At 38.6% G+C, this 16,850-nt stretch overlaps 3 gene segments (V, D, J or C); 2 read left to right on the forward strand and 1 right to left on the reverse strand.

The window, feature by feature from the left end:
* The first annotated feature begins 781 nt into the window (after positions 1–781).
* Positions 782–1,688, forward strand: LOC137888000 (Ig kappa-b4 chain C region-like). The segment is given in 1 exon segment: positions 782–1,688. A coding segment is annotated over 1 exon segment (261 nt).
* Positions 1,689–2,731: 1,043 nt separating this feature from the next.
* Positions 2,732–9,635, reverse strand: LOC137888037 (immunoglobulin kappa variable 3-11-like). The segment is given in 3 exon segments: positions 2,732–3,039; positions 9,307–9,384; positions 9,584–9,635. Coding segments are annotated over 3 exon segments (438 nt in total).
* Positions 9,636–13,122: 3,487 nt separating this feature from the next.
* On the forward strand, positions 13,123–14,974 carry LOC137888029 (Ig kappa-b4 chain C region-like). The segment is given in 2 exon segments: positions 13,123–13,668; positions 14,494–14,974. Coding segments are annotated over 2 exon segments (492 nt in total).
* Positions 14,975–16,850: the final 1,876 nt, after the last annotated feature.

A 16,850-nucleotide genomic window follows, 5' to 3' on the forward strand; every position in this document is an offset into this window, starting at 1 on the left:
ATGTATTTATGATAATTATCTACATTTAGCAATATTTATTGAAGAGGTTTTTTTTTACGAATATCTTATATCAATTTGTTTTACAAAGAGACAAGTAAATATTGCCCATAGATGTTCAACATTTCACAAATAAGTTGTTAAATACATATGTGTCCTTTGTGAATCAGTTTTAAACATTTTAACCAGTTATTACATAAACTGGGTAAACTGTGAATGTGTTTGTTGAGTTTGTTTGTGTCAAAGTCAGAGAGCCGTGTCTCTCTACAGTGAGAGGTTTTTGTACGGCGGCTCAATGACTTTGTATCTCTGGTACACGTTCGGTGGAGGAACCAGACTGGATGTTGGAAGTAAGTTTTTGCACAAATATACTAAATTAATTATTCTAAAGTAATGTTTTAAATGTAGTTTTTGATGTTTGAAAAAGATGAATATATCTTGTTTTAATCGTACACTTTTAGTATTCATGTTTTTATTTCTCCTCCTTTATCATGGAGACTAACTCAGAGCAGCTTTACTAAACATGTATTTACTCACTCCTCTCCTACTGAAACTCAAACAGCTTGAAATGTAAAAAAGATAAAACTTCTACAAATGTTTTAAAAGTTTGGGTTCATTTCGACCTCAATTAAAACTGTTTTAAAACAAATTCTGAATCAGAGTGAGTAAAATAGAAATGAACAGAGTGAAGATGAAGATAGGTAATTGAAAATGTGTAAAACCTCTTCATTGTGTCAAATATTGTTTTAAAATTTTTAAATCTTTGAACAGTTTTTAATGATGACTGACATCCACATGAAGAACGTTTGATTGTAGTCACTTCATTTTCTGTACTTGTAAATGTTTCCACTAAATATTTTAAAGTAATGTTTAGTTAATGTTTTGGATGATAATGTTTTGATATTTGTCCACATATTGATGTTTTATCTCCAGTGTAGTTTGATATATTTCAGCTCATTCTGTATGATGATTCTCTCTGTGCTGATATGCATGAGAGGCTTCTTAAAGGGAAGTGAAACAATGTGTGAGTGAGTGACTGGTGGAGCAGAAAGAACATCTGACAGAAACTCCTTAAAGGAGAAAATCAACTCTCTCACAGTAAAGGTGTCCAAGTGTCTGGTGTTTGATTGACAGCTGTGTGGTCCCTGTCCTCTAAGCTGATTGGTGTCTCCTAGGTGATGTCCGTCCCACCCTGACGGTGCTGCCCCCCTCCAGTGAGGAGCTGCAGCAGGGGAAGGCCACGCTCATGTGCCTGGCCAACAAGGGCTTCCCCTCAGACTGGAGTCTGGCCTGGAAGGTGGACGACAGCAGCAGCAGCAGCAGCAGCTGGGAGGAGAGCAGGAGCCCCGGGGTGCTGGAGAAGGACGGCCGCTACAGCTGGAGCAGCACCCTGAGGCTCCCTGCAGACCAGTGGAGGAAGGTGGGCTCTGTGACCTGTGAGGCCACCCAGGGCTCCCAGCCTCCTCTCTCAGAGACACTGAGGAGAGACCAGTGTTCCCAGTCCTGACCTGACTCACTGGACTCTGATACTGGTTTCACTCTGATACTCTCAGTCTGTACTCTGTAACTCTTTATGTCTGTTTATCTCTTTCTTTCACTCACTCACTGTCTCAGTTCATGTTGCCTTGATAACATTTTGTTGTTGTAATTCAGGTTGATTTAAAACAATAAAGTACTTTTCATGAAGAGAATTGTTTTCATGTATAATTTTATTAAATAAACAGATGTTGCTGTTTTAAAAGTTAAAGAGAAAGATTCAGTCTTTAAAATTAAAACATTTCTGGCAATTTTGGAAGAAAACAACTTTAAGTTAATATAATGCCATGTTGAATGTTCTTTTATATTTACCATAATAAAGAACTTTTCATCAAATTAGTTGTTTTCACATACGTTATTAAAAAATAAACAGGTGTTGCTTTTTTATAGTTCCATTAATTTTGGAAACATTCAACCCAACTGAGTCCAATGTTTTAAAATGGCTTTGACATTTCTCTAAAAATAATGTAATAATACTATACTGTTGTGTTTAATATTTTTTTCATATTTTTAAAGAAACTAGTTTGATAATCATTACTTTGAGGTTCTTGTGACCCTGACATAATATAATTAAATCCACCATTTATTCCAGATTCCTTAAATATTGTATGACTTGAATCTGCTTCATTACTCTGAATGGAATTGTAGTTTTTTCTATAAAAATGGAATCTTATATAGTTTAAAGAAAATTAGATATACTTCATGTATATCACAAATTAAGTTTGTCATTGGTAGAAACTCTCAAGTGGAAACATATTTAGAAGTTTCAAAAATGACATAAGATGTGTTTTACTATAAACACAAGATCATATAAACAAACTCAATGTGTTTATTTGTGTTGGAAAAGATAAATGTTTTACTATTTTAACGTATAATATTTTTGAATTACTTGAAAAATAATCTTTAGAACACATGGAAGTAAATATTATATTTCAGAGTCAAATATATATTGTTTATGTTACTTGTATTAACTTATCTACTTTTTGACTTATCTTTCATGAGACTTTAATTATTTTGATAAATAACCTATTTCAACAAGATTACCATTAAAACTTACTATAGTATAAATAATATTTCTTGACATTATTCTGTTATATTATATTCATAGTTGTTCTAACTTAAAGTGTCTGTATTTCTGTGCAGCTGTTGATTCAGATCAGTTCCTCTTCAGCTGAGGAGGTTTTTGTACGACGGTGTATCACTGTGTGAACGGGAAGCCGTTAGAGTGCTGACAATAATAATCTCCTGCATCTTCAGTCTGAACTCCACTGATGGTCAAAGTGAAGTCAGTTCCTGATCCACTTCCACTGAAACGATCTGAAATCCCAGACTGACGAGTTGTAGCGTCATAAATCAAAAGTTTGGGAGATTCTCCTGATTTCTGAAGGTACCAGTGAAGCCAGCTACTAGCACTTGAACTGGCTTTACATCTGATGGAGACAGTCTGTCCTGGAACAACAGACTGAGATCCAGGAGACTGAGTCAGGATGATTTCTCCTGATGAATCTGGAAAACATGAAAAAGAGCAGAAGGGTTATTGAGACAAATCCAGTTTGGAGAAAGATGATCAACATCCAAACAGAAGAGTCTCATTTCTTCAACATGGAGAACAGATGGAAGAAGGTAAATGCTGCTTGTTTCACTGTTTCTCCATCACAGCAGAACATCATTGTGGTGAAGCAAAGTTTTCAGAAGAGAGTTTCACCCTGAACAAGGAGCCCCAGGGTGGTCAGCAGTAGAGTCAGTGACATCATCATCGTGCTGCCGGCGTGTCAGTGTCTCTGAAAGGCCTGGACAGCCACTGATCAACACTGGCCTCTTAACGGCTGGGAGCAGAGAGGCAGGACACATATGCAAACACTCAGAGTCAGTGAAGTGTAGCTGTCCTCAACACATCATCATGTTTCCTCCTCACTGATGACAGCTTTGATCTACACATTTACATATTTACATGTGGAGGACATTGAATGGTCTGGTAGTGAACTGATCCAGTGACTTGAGGACAGTTTTGTTCCGTCTTTCCAGTTTGGTATTATGGTCTTTTAGGACAGTGATGACTGATATCAATATTAATGTGGGTTTGACATGTTTATGTTTGTAATGTGGAGATTTCACCAAGTAAAGCTGTGATGAGGCTTTAATGAAGGCTGAGGTTGAGGATCTCAGATCGTTTGTTTGAGAAAATCAACCAGAAGTTTTGGAAATGTGGACAGAACCAGAAAACATGGAAGTCATCTTCAGTTCTAGACCGAAGTCTAGGTGGACCGAAGCCTCCTATCTGCTTTAAGTTTTTAAATGATCCATCCTCCTTCCCGATGGAAAAAGAAAATTCTTCAAAACACCAAAAGAAGCGGCAGCATTCCTGCGGGACTCCCCGGGACAAACATAACGGACCAGGCGGACGGAACCAACAGGTGGATGAAACCCAGACACGCAGCAGCAGCTCTCAGGAGCTGTCTAGCTTTAGCACTGCCGTCACTCTTGTTAGGTTAAAGATGTTGGGATAAAGTAAGTGATGGCAGCAATTCAAGTTTAAGTTTTATCTGATAGATTGGTTTCATATTAACCCACCCTGCTTGCGTTCTAATAATTTCAGAAAAGGGTGTTTTCAGCATTTGTTATAATTTCTTGTCACACTTAAAATTCGATACTATACATATTGTTAAAATTTTTCTCAGACAAAGCCTTGGGCTGGTTTGTATGTTTCTGAACCAGCCAGACATGTCATAATTGACAAGTGCAAAGTGCACAACCCAGTTTGATAGGGAAGATAGTGTCAAATGTTCAGGATTAGGCACTTGGGGTGAAGGGGTTTGTTTTCTTCGTTAATGTTGGTGCTTTGGTTTATCTTTTTTTATTTGATCACAGGAGATACACTGGCTCTTGCACAGTGAATTTACAAAGAGGCGATGACACTCTGATGTCCACACTTGGCATTAATGAATAGGGTAGTGAAGTTTGTTAGCTTTAATGTGAATGGGCTAAATGGACCTGTTAAAAGGAAGAGAGTTTTGACACACCTTAAAAAACTGCAAACAGATATCGCTTTTTTACAAGAGACCCATCTTACCACACAGTAGCATAAAAAGCTGAGAAGAGAATGGGTAGGACACGTACTATCATCATCATTTAACTCAAAAGCAAGGGGGGTTGCTATTTTAATACCGTATTTTTCGGACTATAAGACGCACCGGATTATAAGGCGCACTGTGAATTAACGTGTCTATGTTCACACATAAACCGCACCGGATTATAAGGCGCATTAAGCAAAACAACACAGTCCGGTAAATCAAACTTTATTCAACTCAGTTGTAACAACAAATACCGGTACAGAAAAATACACTCACTTATCGATTCATTCCTCTTCCACAAATCCATCGAATTCTTCATCTTCAGTGTCTGAGGGAAACAGCTGTGCGATTTCGGCATCAAGAATGCCCGAATCCCTCTCGTCATTTTCCGAGTCAGTCTTGTTGCTGTTATCGGTACTTGGCTGTTCAGTGATGATTCCAGCTATCGTGAAAGCTCGGACGACAGTTGCGACCGATGGTTACTTGTTGTGCTTATTGATCGATTTTGACTTTTAGTTTAGACATTACATTCCTGTTACGGGGCCAATCAGGTAGTGACACAGCGTACCGTAATGCTCCGAATATCCATTGAGCGGAGCGGCTTCGTTGCTTACCAAAGTCGTACTTACATATTTCGACAGATTTTTGAGCACATTGTACCACATAAAATCGATCAATAAGCACAACAAGTGACCATGCTTAAGGCGCGCTGGATTATAAGGCGCACTGTCAATTTTTGAGAAAATGTAAGGATTTTAAGTGCGCCTTATAGTCCGAAAAATACGGTAAATAAAAACATTCCAGTGACAATTGGAGAAACTATAATTGATCCATCAGGCCGCTATGTCTTAGTTAATTGCCAAATTTACTCTGAACCCTGGACACTGTTAAACGTATACGCACCTAACTATGATGATGAATCCTTTATTCAAGATATTTTCATGAAGGTATCAGGGGGACAACAAAACATACTTGTAGGAGGTGACTTTAATTTTTGCTTAGACCCTATGTTAGATAAGTCAGCCACAACAACATCCAGAACAAAAGCAGCTAAAACTACCTTATCATTTATGAAAGATCTAAACCTGACTGATGTGTGGAGACAGATGCACCCTCAAACTAGAGACTACTCCTTTTACTCCTGCCCACACAACTCTCACACCAGGATTGACCTATTCTTATTGTCAACACAGCTAATTCATAGAACACTAGAATCTGAATATGTATCTAGGATGCTGTCTGATCATTCACCTTTGACCCTATCTATTTTGATGCCAGAAAAACCAGCAAACCAATATAGATGGCGTCTGAACCCTACTCTCCTTCATAGACCAGACTTTTGCCAGTTTATTAGGGACCAGATAACTTTTTTTTGTGAGACAAACTGCGCCTCCTCCCCTAATAGTTTCATATTATGGGCTAAGAGGACAAATAATATCTTATACAAAGGGTATCAAAAATAAATATATGGCAGAGATAAATGAGCTAGAAGCAGATATTTTGAAATTGGAAAAGGAGTTTCAACAATCTGGGTCTAAAGAACTTTACAAACGGCTGGTTAACAAAAAACTGAAATACAATACATTACATACCTATACAGTTGAAAAAAAATGTTTACGAACCAAACAAAAATATTATGAATTGGGAGAGAAAGCTCACAAAATTCTGTCCTGGCAATTGAGAACAGAGGAAAGCTCAAGGACAATTAATGCAATTCAAACTGAAACGGGTGCAACCTCACACAACCCAACAGAAATTAACGATGCATTCAAACAGTTTTATACAAATCTATATACATCAGAATCACCAGAGGATCTATCTAAGATTGATGAATTTCTGTCCACTATTGAATTACCGAAACTCGGCCACGAAGACCAAAAGAATCTTGATTTGCCCTTCACCCAGAAAGAAATTGAAAAGGCCTTCTGCTCACTACAATCCAATAAATCACCAGGAGAGGATGGCTTCCCTCCTGAATTCTACAGAGAATTTAAGGACTTACTTACCCCCCTTATAATGGATGTGATTAATTTAGCATCCAAAACTCAAACTCTTCCAGAATCATTCTCCACTGCCATAATCACTGTGATTCACAAAAAAAAATAGAGATCCATTAAAGTGTTCCTCTTTTCGACCTATTTCCTTGTTGAATTCAGATTACAAATTGATTTCCAAAGCCCTGGCTAACAGGCTTGGCCAATATTTGCCAAAATGAATAAACCCAGACCAGAGCGGCTTTATTTTGAAACGCTCATCAGCCAATAACTTGTGCAGACTCTTTAATATTATCCATCTAACAAAATCTAAAACTGAACCTAGTGTAGCTGTAGCATTAGATGCTGAAAAGGCCTTTGATAGGCTAGAGTGGCCGTACTTATTCAAAGTTTTGGGCAAGTTTGGATTTGGCCATTTGTTTATCAATTGGGTGAAAACCCTTTACCATAAACCCAGAGCCAAAATTACCACAAATGGACAGACTTCGACAGCATTTCCCTTGAGTAGATCGAGTCGACAGGGTTGCCCTCTGTCTCCAGGACTCTTTGTCCTGGCTAGTGAACCACTTGCTGAAGCAATTAGACGGGATCCAGATATAAAGGGGTTCAGAGTGGACCAAATAAATCATAAAATGAATCTCCTGGCAGATGATGTAATTCTGTATCTAACAGACCCGGTTAACTCTCTCACTAAACTACAGACGCTACTAAACACCTATAGTGCTATTTCAGGATACAAGGTCAATTTGGAAAAAAGTGAAATTATTCCACTCACAAACTTTGATCACACTGAATACCAACAAACAACCCCATTTAAGTGGCTACCGAATATTAAATATCTAGGAATAATTACAGATAATGATCTTAAAAACTTGTACAAATTGGATTACCTCCCATTGCTGAGTAAAATCGAGAACGACCTACGTCAATGGATGAATCTACCCATTACTCTAACTGGTCGAATAAACTGTGAAAATGAATATTCTCCTGAGGTTGCAGTATCTTTTCCAGTCCTTACCCATTCCATTACCTCAAACCTTTTTAAAACCCTCAACAAACACATTAGGCAGTTTTTATGGAACTGTAAAATGCCAAGGGTGTCAATGGAAAAATGAACATGGGATTATAGTCTAGGAGGTTTTCAACTACCCATTTTAAAGAAATATTATTTAGCAGCCCAGATGCGATATATTTTGTCATTTTTTGACGGTGGTGCTGCCCCCTCTTGAATACAAATTGCACTTCATCCTTTGAAAGAAGAAGCCTCCAGTGATTTTATTTATAAATGGAACTCCAAAACCATATCCAGTAGGACAGACAATCCTATTTTGAAACATTTTATTAAAATATGTTATGAAGTTCACAAAACTCTTGGACTAAATATGAGACTATCACCAAAATCACCTCTAACACAAAATGAACTTCTACCCATGACTAAATAACAAGATTCTGGAGACTTGGCATGACAGAGGAATCCAGCATCTCGAAGATTGCTTTGATCAAGGACTTGTCATGTCTTTTGAAGAACTGAAGAGAAAGTAGGACTTGTCCAGTAGAACTTTCTTTTGTTACCTCCAGTTAAGATCTTTTTTGAGAACCAACCTGGGCCCTGGAATGACTCTACCTGTGTTAACTAATGTGGAAAAATTGCTTCACCAGGGAAATGTGTACAAATTTATTTCTAAAATGTACTCCATGTTGCTGAATGAGGGCCCAAAACCAGGATTACACAGATCCAGGATGAGATGGGAATCAGACTTGAATATAACAATTGATGAACAACTCTGGTCAGATTTGTGCCAGAACAGTTTGTCAGCAACGGTTAATGCCGGGTACAGACTTGTTCATTATAATTTTCTTCATCAGCTGTACCTCACCCCACAGAAGCTACATAAATCCAAACCTGAATTGTCATAAATGTGTTTCAGATGTGGTATAGAGGTTGGCTCCTTACTACACTGTACCTGACTTTGTACAAAGGTGAGGTCCTTTTGGTATGACTTTTGTAATACAATAACTAAGATCACAGGTGTTACCTTTCCATTAGATCCTGAGCTATGTTTACTGGGAAACTTCACAACTCTCAACAGGTCTTTAACAAAGCCCCAAATTAAACTTGCAGTAATTGCTTTATGTGTGGCCAGGAAATGTATTGCAATGACATGGAAATCTGATTCCCCCACTCTCATCGACAAATGGTCTGTGGAAATGAACAGTTGTATTCCTCTTGAAAAGATTACATATAGTCTCAGAAAAAGATATCATTTATTTTTAAAAATCTGGCAGCCTTATTTGGAGTACATGGGTACAACACTAACATTACAATAGGACTGTAATTATTTGAAGTTACAATATGCTTTGTGCTGTGTCACTTTATGCACCAACCTTTTTTGTTTTTTGGTTTGTTCGGGTGGGGGGAATTATTTATTTATTTACTTAATTTTATTTCATGTATTTGTGTTTTTTTTTTCTTTATTTATTTACTTAATTTTATTTCATGTATTTGTGGGTTTTTTTCTTTCTTAGCGTGTTATGTAATTTTTTGTAATGTTTAATGTATTGTGTTCTGTAAGCTCTGCACGTTCTCTTCCTTGGTTAAAAAACTTGGAAAAATAAAATATTCCAAAAAGAAATCAAAAGTTTGGGAGACTCTGTAGATTTCTGAAGGTACCAGTGAAGGCTGCTACCAACACTTGAACTGGTTTTACATCTGATGGAGACAGTCTGTCCTGGAACAACAGACTGAGATCCAGGAGACTGAGTCAGGATGATTTCTCCTGATGAATCTGGAAAACATGAAAAAGAGCAGAAGGGTTATTGAGACAAATCCAGTTTGGAGAAAGATGATCAACATCCAAACAGAAGAGTCTCATTTCTTCAACATGGAGAACAGATGGAAGAAGGTAAATGCTGCTTGTTTCACTGTTTCTCCATCACAGCAGAACATCATTGTGGTGAAGCAAAGTTTTCAGAAGAGAGTCTCACCCTGAACAAGGAGCCCCAGGGTGGTCAGCAGTAGAGTCAGTGACATCATCATTGTGCTGCCGGCGTGTCAGTGTCTCTGAAAGGCCTGGACAGCCACTGATCAACACTGGCCTCTTAACGGCTGGGAGCAGAGAGGCAGGACACATATGCAAACACTCAGAGTCAGTGAAGTGTAGCTGTCCTCAACACATCATCATGTTTCCTCCTCACTGATGACAGCTTTGATCTATGCATTTACATATTTACATGTGGAGGACATTGAATGGTCTGGTAGTGAACTGATCCAGTGACTTGAGGACAGTTTTGTTTTCGTCTTTCCAGTTTGGTAATATGTTATTTTAGGACAGTGATGAATGATATCAATATCAATGTTGGTTTGACATGTTTATGTGTTTGTAATATGGAGATTTCACCAAGTAAAGCTGTGACGAAGCTTTAAGGAAGGCTGAGGTTGAGGATCTCAGATCGTTTGTTTGAGAAAATCAACCAGAGGTTTTGGAAATGTGGACAGAACCAGAAAACATGGAAGTCATCTTCAGTTCTAGACGGTGGACCGGAGCCTCCTCTCTGCTTTAAGTTTTCAAATGATTCATCCTCAGCGTTAGACGTCCTATTCGAGCCGTACGCTATTGTTTGGTATTTTCAATTACTTTAAAAACACAGAGTCAGTGAACTGTAGCTGTCTTCAACACATCATGATGTTTCCTCCTCACTGGCTATTTAAATCATGACACCAATGGTGGGCCGTCAGGGCCAGCAAGGCCTTCTCTGCTGGCCTAGACACTGACAGAATTATTTTTCATAAATACATGTATTCTACATATTTTTCCTTTTAGCTTATTATCTCATTGCATACAGTAGCTGTCTTCCTCAGTTGCGCTGCTTTCAGCACAGCTTGTTTTAAGTAGAGCTTTTATCCAATCAGATTTCACCTCTATGTTGTCTCTAAGTAAAAAAAATCTGCCCAGAGGCCTTCAGAATTACAAGTGAATCTCTTTGCAGTTCAAGTAAATGGGGACAATATTGTTATCGTCATAGTCTTCAACCAATCAGATTTTTAGTTTGACATGTTGGCCGTATTCTTTCACATGCCAGAGCCTTCTAGCTGGCCTACAAGTACGTCATCATTAACGTGCGACTTCATTGGTCAGTGGAGTAGCGTGACTGTTGTGAAAATAGCTAGCAGGACTTTGTCGTAAAAAGAGTTCAAGTTTAAAGATATGCAAGACGTTTTTACGTGACATTACATTTTTAACGTTTTGCCATGTTTGGCGGTGACAATCCCAAACTCTACTGTCTCTGTCGAGCGGACATTTTCAGCCCTCAAACCAGGGACGTGAGGTCAGGGGAGGTCATCATGACAAGTAAAAAACAAATAATGCTAAAATAAAATAAATATTAATATTTCTATACTGATCTGTGCTATAAATGTAATTTCTGTATGATTCCAATCATTTCAAGTATTTTTATAATCAAAATCGCTGAATTAGTGCATGTCCTGTTCAAACAGAGGAGACAGTGAGGTGAGGCAGTGACGAGCTGTTCCTCTCCTCAGACTGTGAATCCCTCACTAACTGGGTTGAGCGTGTGCCTCTTAGCTTTCTCATTGTTTGTCACCACTGTAATATTTGTAGACACTTTTATTTTATGTATTTTCTTTCCACAGAATAGGTAATGTGTTTCACGTCTGTGTAGAACATATTTAGTGTTGCTGATCTGACAGAAACCGCAGTGAAAAAGCACAGAGAGGCAAACACTACTCTGTCTCAAAGAAGGGGGCGAGCGAGAGCCCACGGGTCGGGTTGATGCTTGTTCTGTCGTTGCTCTTCTTCTACACTTCTCTTCTTCTTATATTTTGCTTTGACCACAAAAATGTAAGATTATATATCCAAGCTTTAAAATGTCTCAAAAAACAAGGAAATATGAACAAATCAACAGCAATTCAACGTCGGACAGGTAAAGTAACCGTTTATGTGTTTGTTGTTCTCTTTATACATCCGTGGTTGCTACGCAGATTATCGCGGAATCTCACGATGTTCGCGGGTGGAGCCCGCGAGCGCTCCGCTTCTGAAACGCTCCCGGTGGAATCTAATATGTACTTTACCTATGTGTGTGTGTGTGTGTGTGTGTGTGTGTGTGTGTGTGTGTGTGTGTGTGTGTGTGTGTGTGTGTGTGTGTGTGTGTGTAAATAATGCTGATATGAAAAACAACCAGTAGTCAACGTGCAAGCTGCTAATTGAATGGTGATTTAAGCTTCTCTATTGGGTTCATATATTTGTAAATCTGACTTATGTAGAGTCAGAGCCTCACCAGACACGAACCTCACCGCACGTCACTGACTCAAACGCATTCAAATGTATTCAAGAAATACAACTGGGGAGACTCGACTGTCATCACTGGCGTCCATGAATCGGGAAGGACCTCGTGCTGGAACTAAACTGCACGGATGTACTGAACAACCGTGGTATTAAACTCTTTGTAAACAAAGAAAGGAGGATATACTTTGTCTTTAAATAGTGAACAGCAGCTTTGGTAAGTGAACTGCTTTTGTTTTTTTACATCTGCAGTAGCGTTACTACTGTGTTAATTTGTCAATGTGTCGTTTTTATGATATGGTTAATATTGTTCCCTCTGATGTGAATAATATGTGAATGGCCCGTGTTCTTGAGTGTGTGGTGGAATGTGTGTTTTAGCGCCGCAGTGTTGCTGGAATGTGCAGAGAACTGTTGAATCGTGTTATTTGGGTTTTATGTTATTCTACCTGCTTTGTTGTCATGTAAATATATGTGACTGGTTCTTGTCAGTTGGTTCTTGTCATTGTGTTAATTACATTGATTTTGACTTTATGCATTGCCTGTTAATAACGAAGCATCCCGTCATGCTGGAGTCATAATGAGGTTATTTGGAAGTGGTTCAACTGTAGCAGGACAGCATTGAAGGCCCAGGTATAAAATACACGGACCTCCACTGGGTACTTCCCAGAAAATTAATGTAAGTCAATGTATTGTTGTGAGAAGTCATAACATCTTGAATGTGTGTTTGTGTGTGTGTGTGTCTGTGAGTGTGTGTGTGTGTCTGTGTGTGTGTGTGTGTGTGTGTGTGTCTTCAGTGAAGTGTATCAGTCTCTGCAGTAGCTTCCAGCTGCAACAGTCAGTTCAGTTTCTGTTCAGTCTGACTGAGGGAGGTTTTTGTACGACGCTTTTTCACTGTGTGAACACCCACTGACTGTTGATGGAATGTTCACTCTGACAGTAGTAAACTGCTGCATCTTCAGTCTGAACTCCACTGATGGTCAGAGTGAAGTCAGAGTTTGATCCACTGCCTGTAAAACGACCTGGAATCCCTGATTGTCGAGTGCTAGCATAGTAAATGAGCAGTTTAGGAGCTTCTCCATCTCTCTGTTGGTACCAGGCTAAATAGTGATATGGGCTGCTATAATAAACATCCTGACTGGTCCTACATGTGATGGAGACGGAGCCTCCCAGAGCAGAGCTGACTGCTCCAGGCTGAGTCACTGTGACCTGTCCTCTGGACTCTGAGGACACAGAGACAAAAACATAAAGCAGCGTCACGGTTTAGTCGGCTTCATTTCAGAGGGACGGATGTTCACAGAGGAGAGGAGTTTGATTCTCTGGACTTTACCTGTGAAGCAGCAGCAGAGGAGAGTCCAGATGAGGACGGAGATCAAAGTCATGTTTTTGATGAGGACGATTTCTGTGTCTTCTGTTGTGATGAAGGACAGCTGTCAGTCATCCAGTGTTCAACTCTCAGGACTATAAACTCTCCCAGAGCACTGGAGCATGGTGCTGCTGATGCAAAGTGGCTCTCTATGGAAATGCTCTGACTGACTCCAACAGGGACTTGGATTACTGTGATGATGCTGTTTATCAATGGATCCATCACTTTATCAGAGTATTGATCAGGAATGTGTCAGTGCTCGTTTATTAGAGTCTTTGGTTTGAGTTTGATGGAAACATTTTCTTCTGGAATGTTTTGTAAAATCTCCATAATTCACTACAACACAAATCAACATCACTGTGGGATGAATTTAAACAAAATCTCTGGAACCAGACTGGATGTTGGAAGTAAGTTTTTGCACAAATATACTAAATTAATTATTCTAAAGTAATGTTTTAAATGTAGATTTTGGATGTTTGAGGCAGATGAATATATCTTGTTTTAATCGTACACTTTTAGGATTCATGTTTTTATTTCTCCTCCTTTATCATGGAGACTAACTCAGAGCAGCTTTACTAAACATGTATTTACTCATTCCTCTCCTACTGAAACTCAAACAGCTTGAAATGTAAAAAAAAAAAAAACTTCTACAAATGTTTTAAAAGTTTGGGTTCATTTCGACCTCAATTAAAACTGTTTTAAAACAAATTCTGAATCAGAATGTGTAAAATAGAAATGAACAGAGTGAAGATGAAGATAGGTAATTGAAAATGTGTAAAACCTCTTCATTGTGTCAAATATTGTTTTAAAATTTTAAAATCTTTGAACAGTTTTTAATGATGACTGACATCCACATGAAGAACATTTGATTGTAGTCACTTCATTTTCTGTACTTGTAAATGTTTCCACTAAATATTTATAAATAATGTTTATTCATGTTTTTGATGATAAAGCTTTGATATTTGGCCACATATTGATGTTTTATCTCCAGTGTAGTTTGATATATTTCAGCTCATTCTGTATGATGATTCTCTCTGTGCTGATATGCATGAGAGGCTTCTTAAAGGAAGTGAAACAATGTGTGAGTGAGTGACTGGTGGAGCAGAAAGAACATCTGACAGAAACTCCTTAAAGGAGAAAATCAACTCTCTCACAGTAAAGGTGTCCAAGTGTCTGGTGTTTGATTGACAGCTGTGTGGTCCCTGTCCTCTAAGCTGATTGGTGTCTCCTAGGTGATGTCCGTCCCACCCTGACGGTGCTGCCCCCCTCCAGTGAGGAGCTGCAGCAGGGGAAGGCCACGCTCATGTGCCTGGCCAACAAGGGCTTCCCCTCAGACTGGAGTCTGGCCTGGAAGGTGGACGACAGCAGCAGCAGCAGCAGCAGCTGGGAGGAGAGCAGGAGCCCCGGGGTGCTGGAGAAGGACGGCCGCTACAGCTGGAGCAGCACCCTGAGGCTCCCTGCAGACCAGTGGAGGAAGGTGGGCTCTGTGACCTGTGAGGCCACCCAGGGCTCCCAGACTCCTCTCTCAGAGACACTGAGGAGAGACCAGTGTTCCCAGTCCTGACCTGACTCACTGGACTCTGATACTGGTTTCACTCTGATACTCTCAGTCTGTATTCTGTAACTCTTTATGTCTGTTTATCTCTTTCTTTCACTCACTCACTGTCTCAGTTCATGTTTCATTGATAAAGTTTTGATGCTTATTTTGATTACTTTAACAAAATAAATAGCTTTTCATCAAATTCTTAGTTATCATGTATGTTATTGTAAAACAATCACATGTTTCTTTCTTAATAAATAAATCTAGAAACAGTTAACTCAACTGAGTCTTGAGATTTTATAATTACATGGAAATGTCTAAAGAAATATTAGAATATTAATATAATGTTGTTTTTGATACTTTTTTTATTTATAAAAAACAAACAGATAATCATTACTTTAAGTTAATGTGACCCAGACATGATAGAAGTAAATTCCTCTTTTAATTCAGTTTCCGTCAAGCTTTTGTGACGTCTGAATCTGCTTCATTACACTATTTGCTCATTTATATTTTCATAACAAAGCTGATTTTTATTATATTTAAAAGAAAATCAGCTAAACTGTATATATCTCACAAATAAAGTGTGTCATTAGTATAGAAACACGGTGTTTGAAGTGTTCAGCAAGTATGAAGAATCTGAATGAACTACAAGTTAAATTAAATCTGAATAATGAAGTAGGATATCTTCATCATATTGTATCATTATAGTATCAGCAGTGTGATCAAAATATAAAATGTAAGTGTTTCACTATGAACACCGGATTATTGAATACACACAATGTGTTTAGGTTTGTTGCAAACTTAACTGTTTGACTTGAATATTAACCAAATTTTTAATTAAATTTGAATTACTTGAAAAATAATCCTTGAAAACACATGAAAAAAAAATATTGTTTTTCACAGGAAAATATCTAGTGTTCATGTTACCTTTATTAACTTCTCTACTTTTCCACTCATCTTTGATGAGACTTTAAATATATTATTATTAATAGATTACTTCCCTATTACAACAAGATTACCGTTATTATTTATTGTAGTATAAATAGTCTTTCCTGACATGTATCTACTAAATCGATTTCATTGTCAGTGAAACTTAAAGTGTCTGTACTTCTGTGCAGCTGTTGATTCAGATCAGTTCCTCTTCAGCTGAGGAGGTTTTTGTACGACGGTGTATCACTGTGTGAACGGAAAGCTTTGACCCTGCTGACAATAATAATCTCCTGCATCTTCAGTCTGAACTCCACTGATGGTCAAAGTGTAGTCAGTTCCAGATCCACTTCCACTGAAACGATCTGAAACTCCAGACTGACGAGTTGTAGCACGATAAATCAAAAGTTTAGGAGATTCTCCTGATTTCTGAAGGTACCAGTGAAGGTAGCTACTACTAACACTTGAACTGGTTTTACATCTGATGGAGACAGTCTGTCCTGGAACAACAGACTGAGATCCAGGAGACTGAGTCAGGATGATTTCTCCTGATGAATCTGGAAAACATGAAAAAGAGCAGAAGGGTTATTGAGACAAATCCAGTTTGGAGAAAGATGATCAACATCCAAACAGAAGAGTCTCATTTCTTCAACATGGAGAACAGATGGAAGAAGGTAAATGCTGCTTGTTTCACTGTTTCTCCATCACAGCAGAACATCATTGTGGTGAAGCAAAGTTTTCAGAAGAGAGTCTCACCCTGAACAAGGAGCCCCAGGATGGTCAGCAGTAGAGTCAGTGACATCATCATTGTGCTGCCGGCGTGTCAGTGTCTCTGAAAGGCCTGGACAGCCACTGATCAACACTGGCCTCTTAACGGCTGGGAGCAGAGAGGCAGGACACATATGCAAACACTCAGAGTCAGTGAAGTGTAGCTGTCCTCAACACATCATCATGTTTCCTCCTCACTGATGACAGCTTTGATCTACACATTTACATATTTACATGTGGAGGACATTGAATGGTCTGGTAGTGAACTGATCCAGTGACTTGTGGACAGTTTTGTTTCCGTCTTTCCAGTTTGGTATTATGGTCTTTTAGGACAGTGATGACTGATATCAATAT

The sequence above is a fragment of the Cebidichthys violaceus genome, unplaced genomic scaffold, assembly GCF_023349555.1.
Source record: "Cebidichthys violaceus isolate CVI_PGR_0920_01 unplaced genomic scaffold, fCebVio1.0.p SCAF_50, whole genome shotgun sequence".
Classification (NCBI taxonomy): Eukaryota; Metazoa; Chordata; class Actinopteri; order Perciformes; family Stichaeidae; genus Cebidichthys; species Cebidichthys violaceus.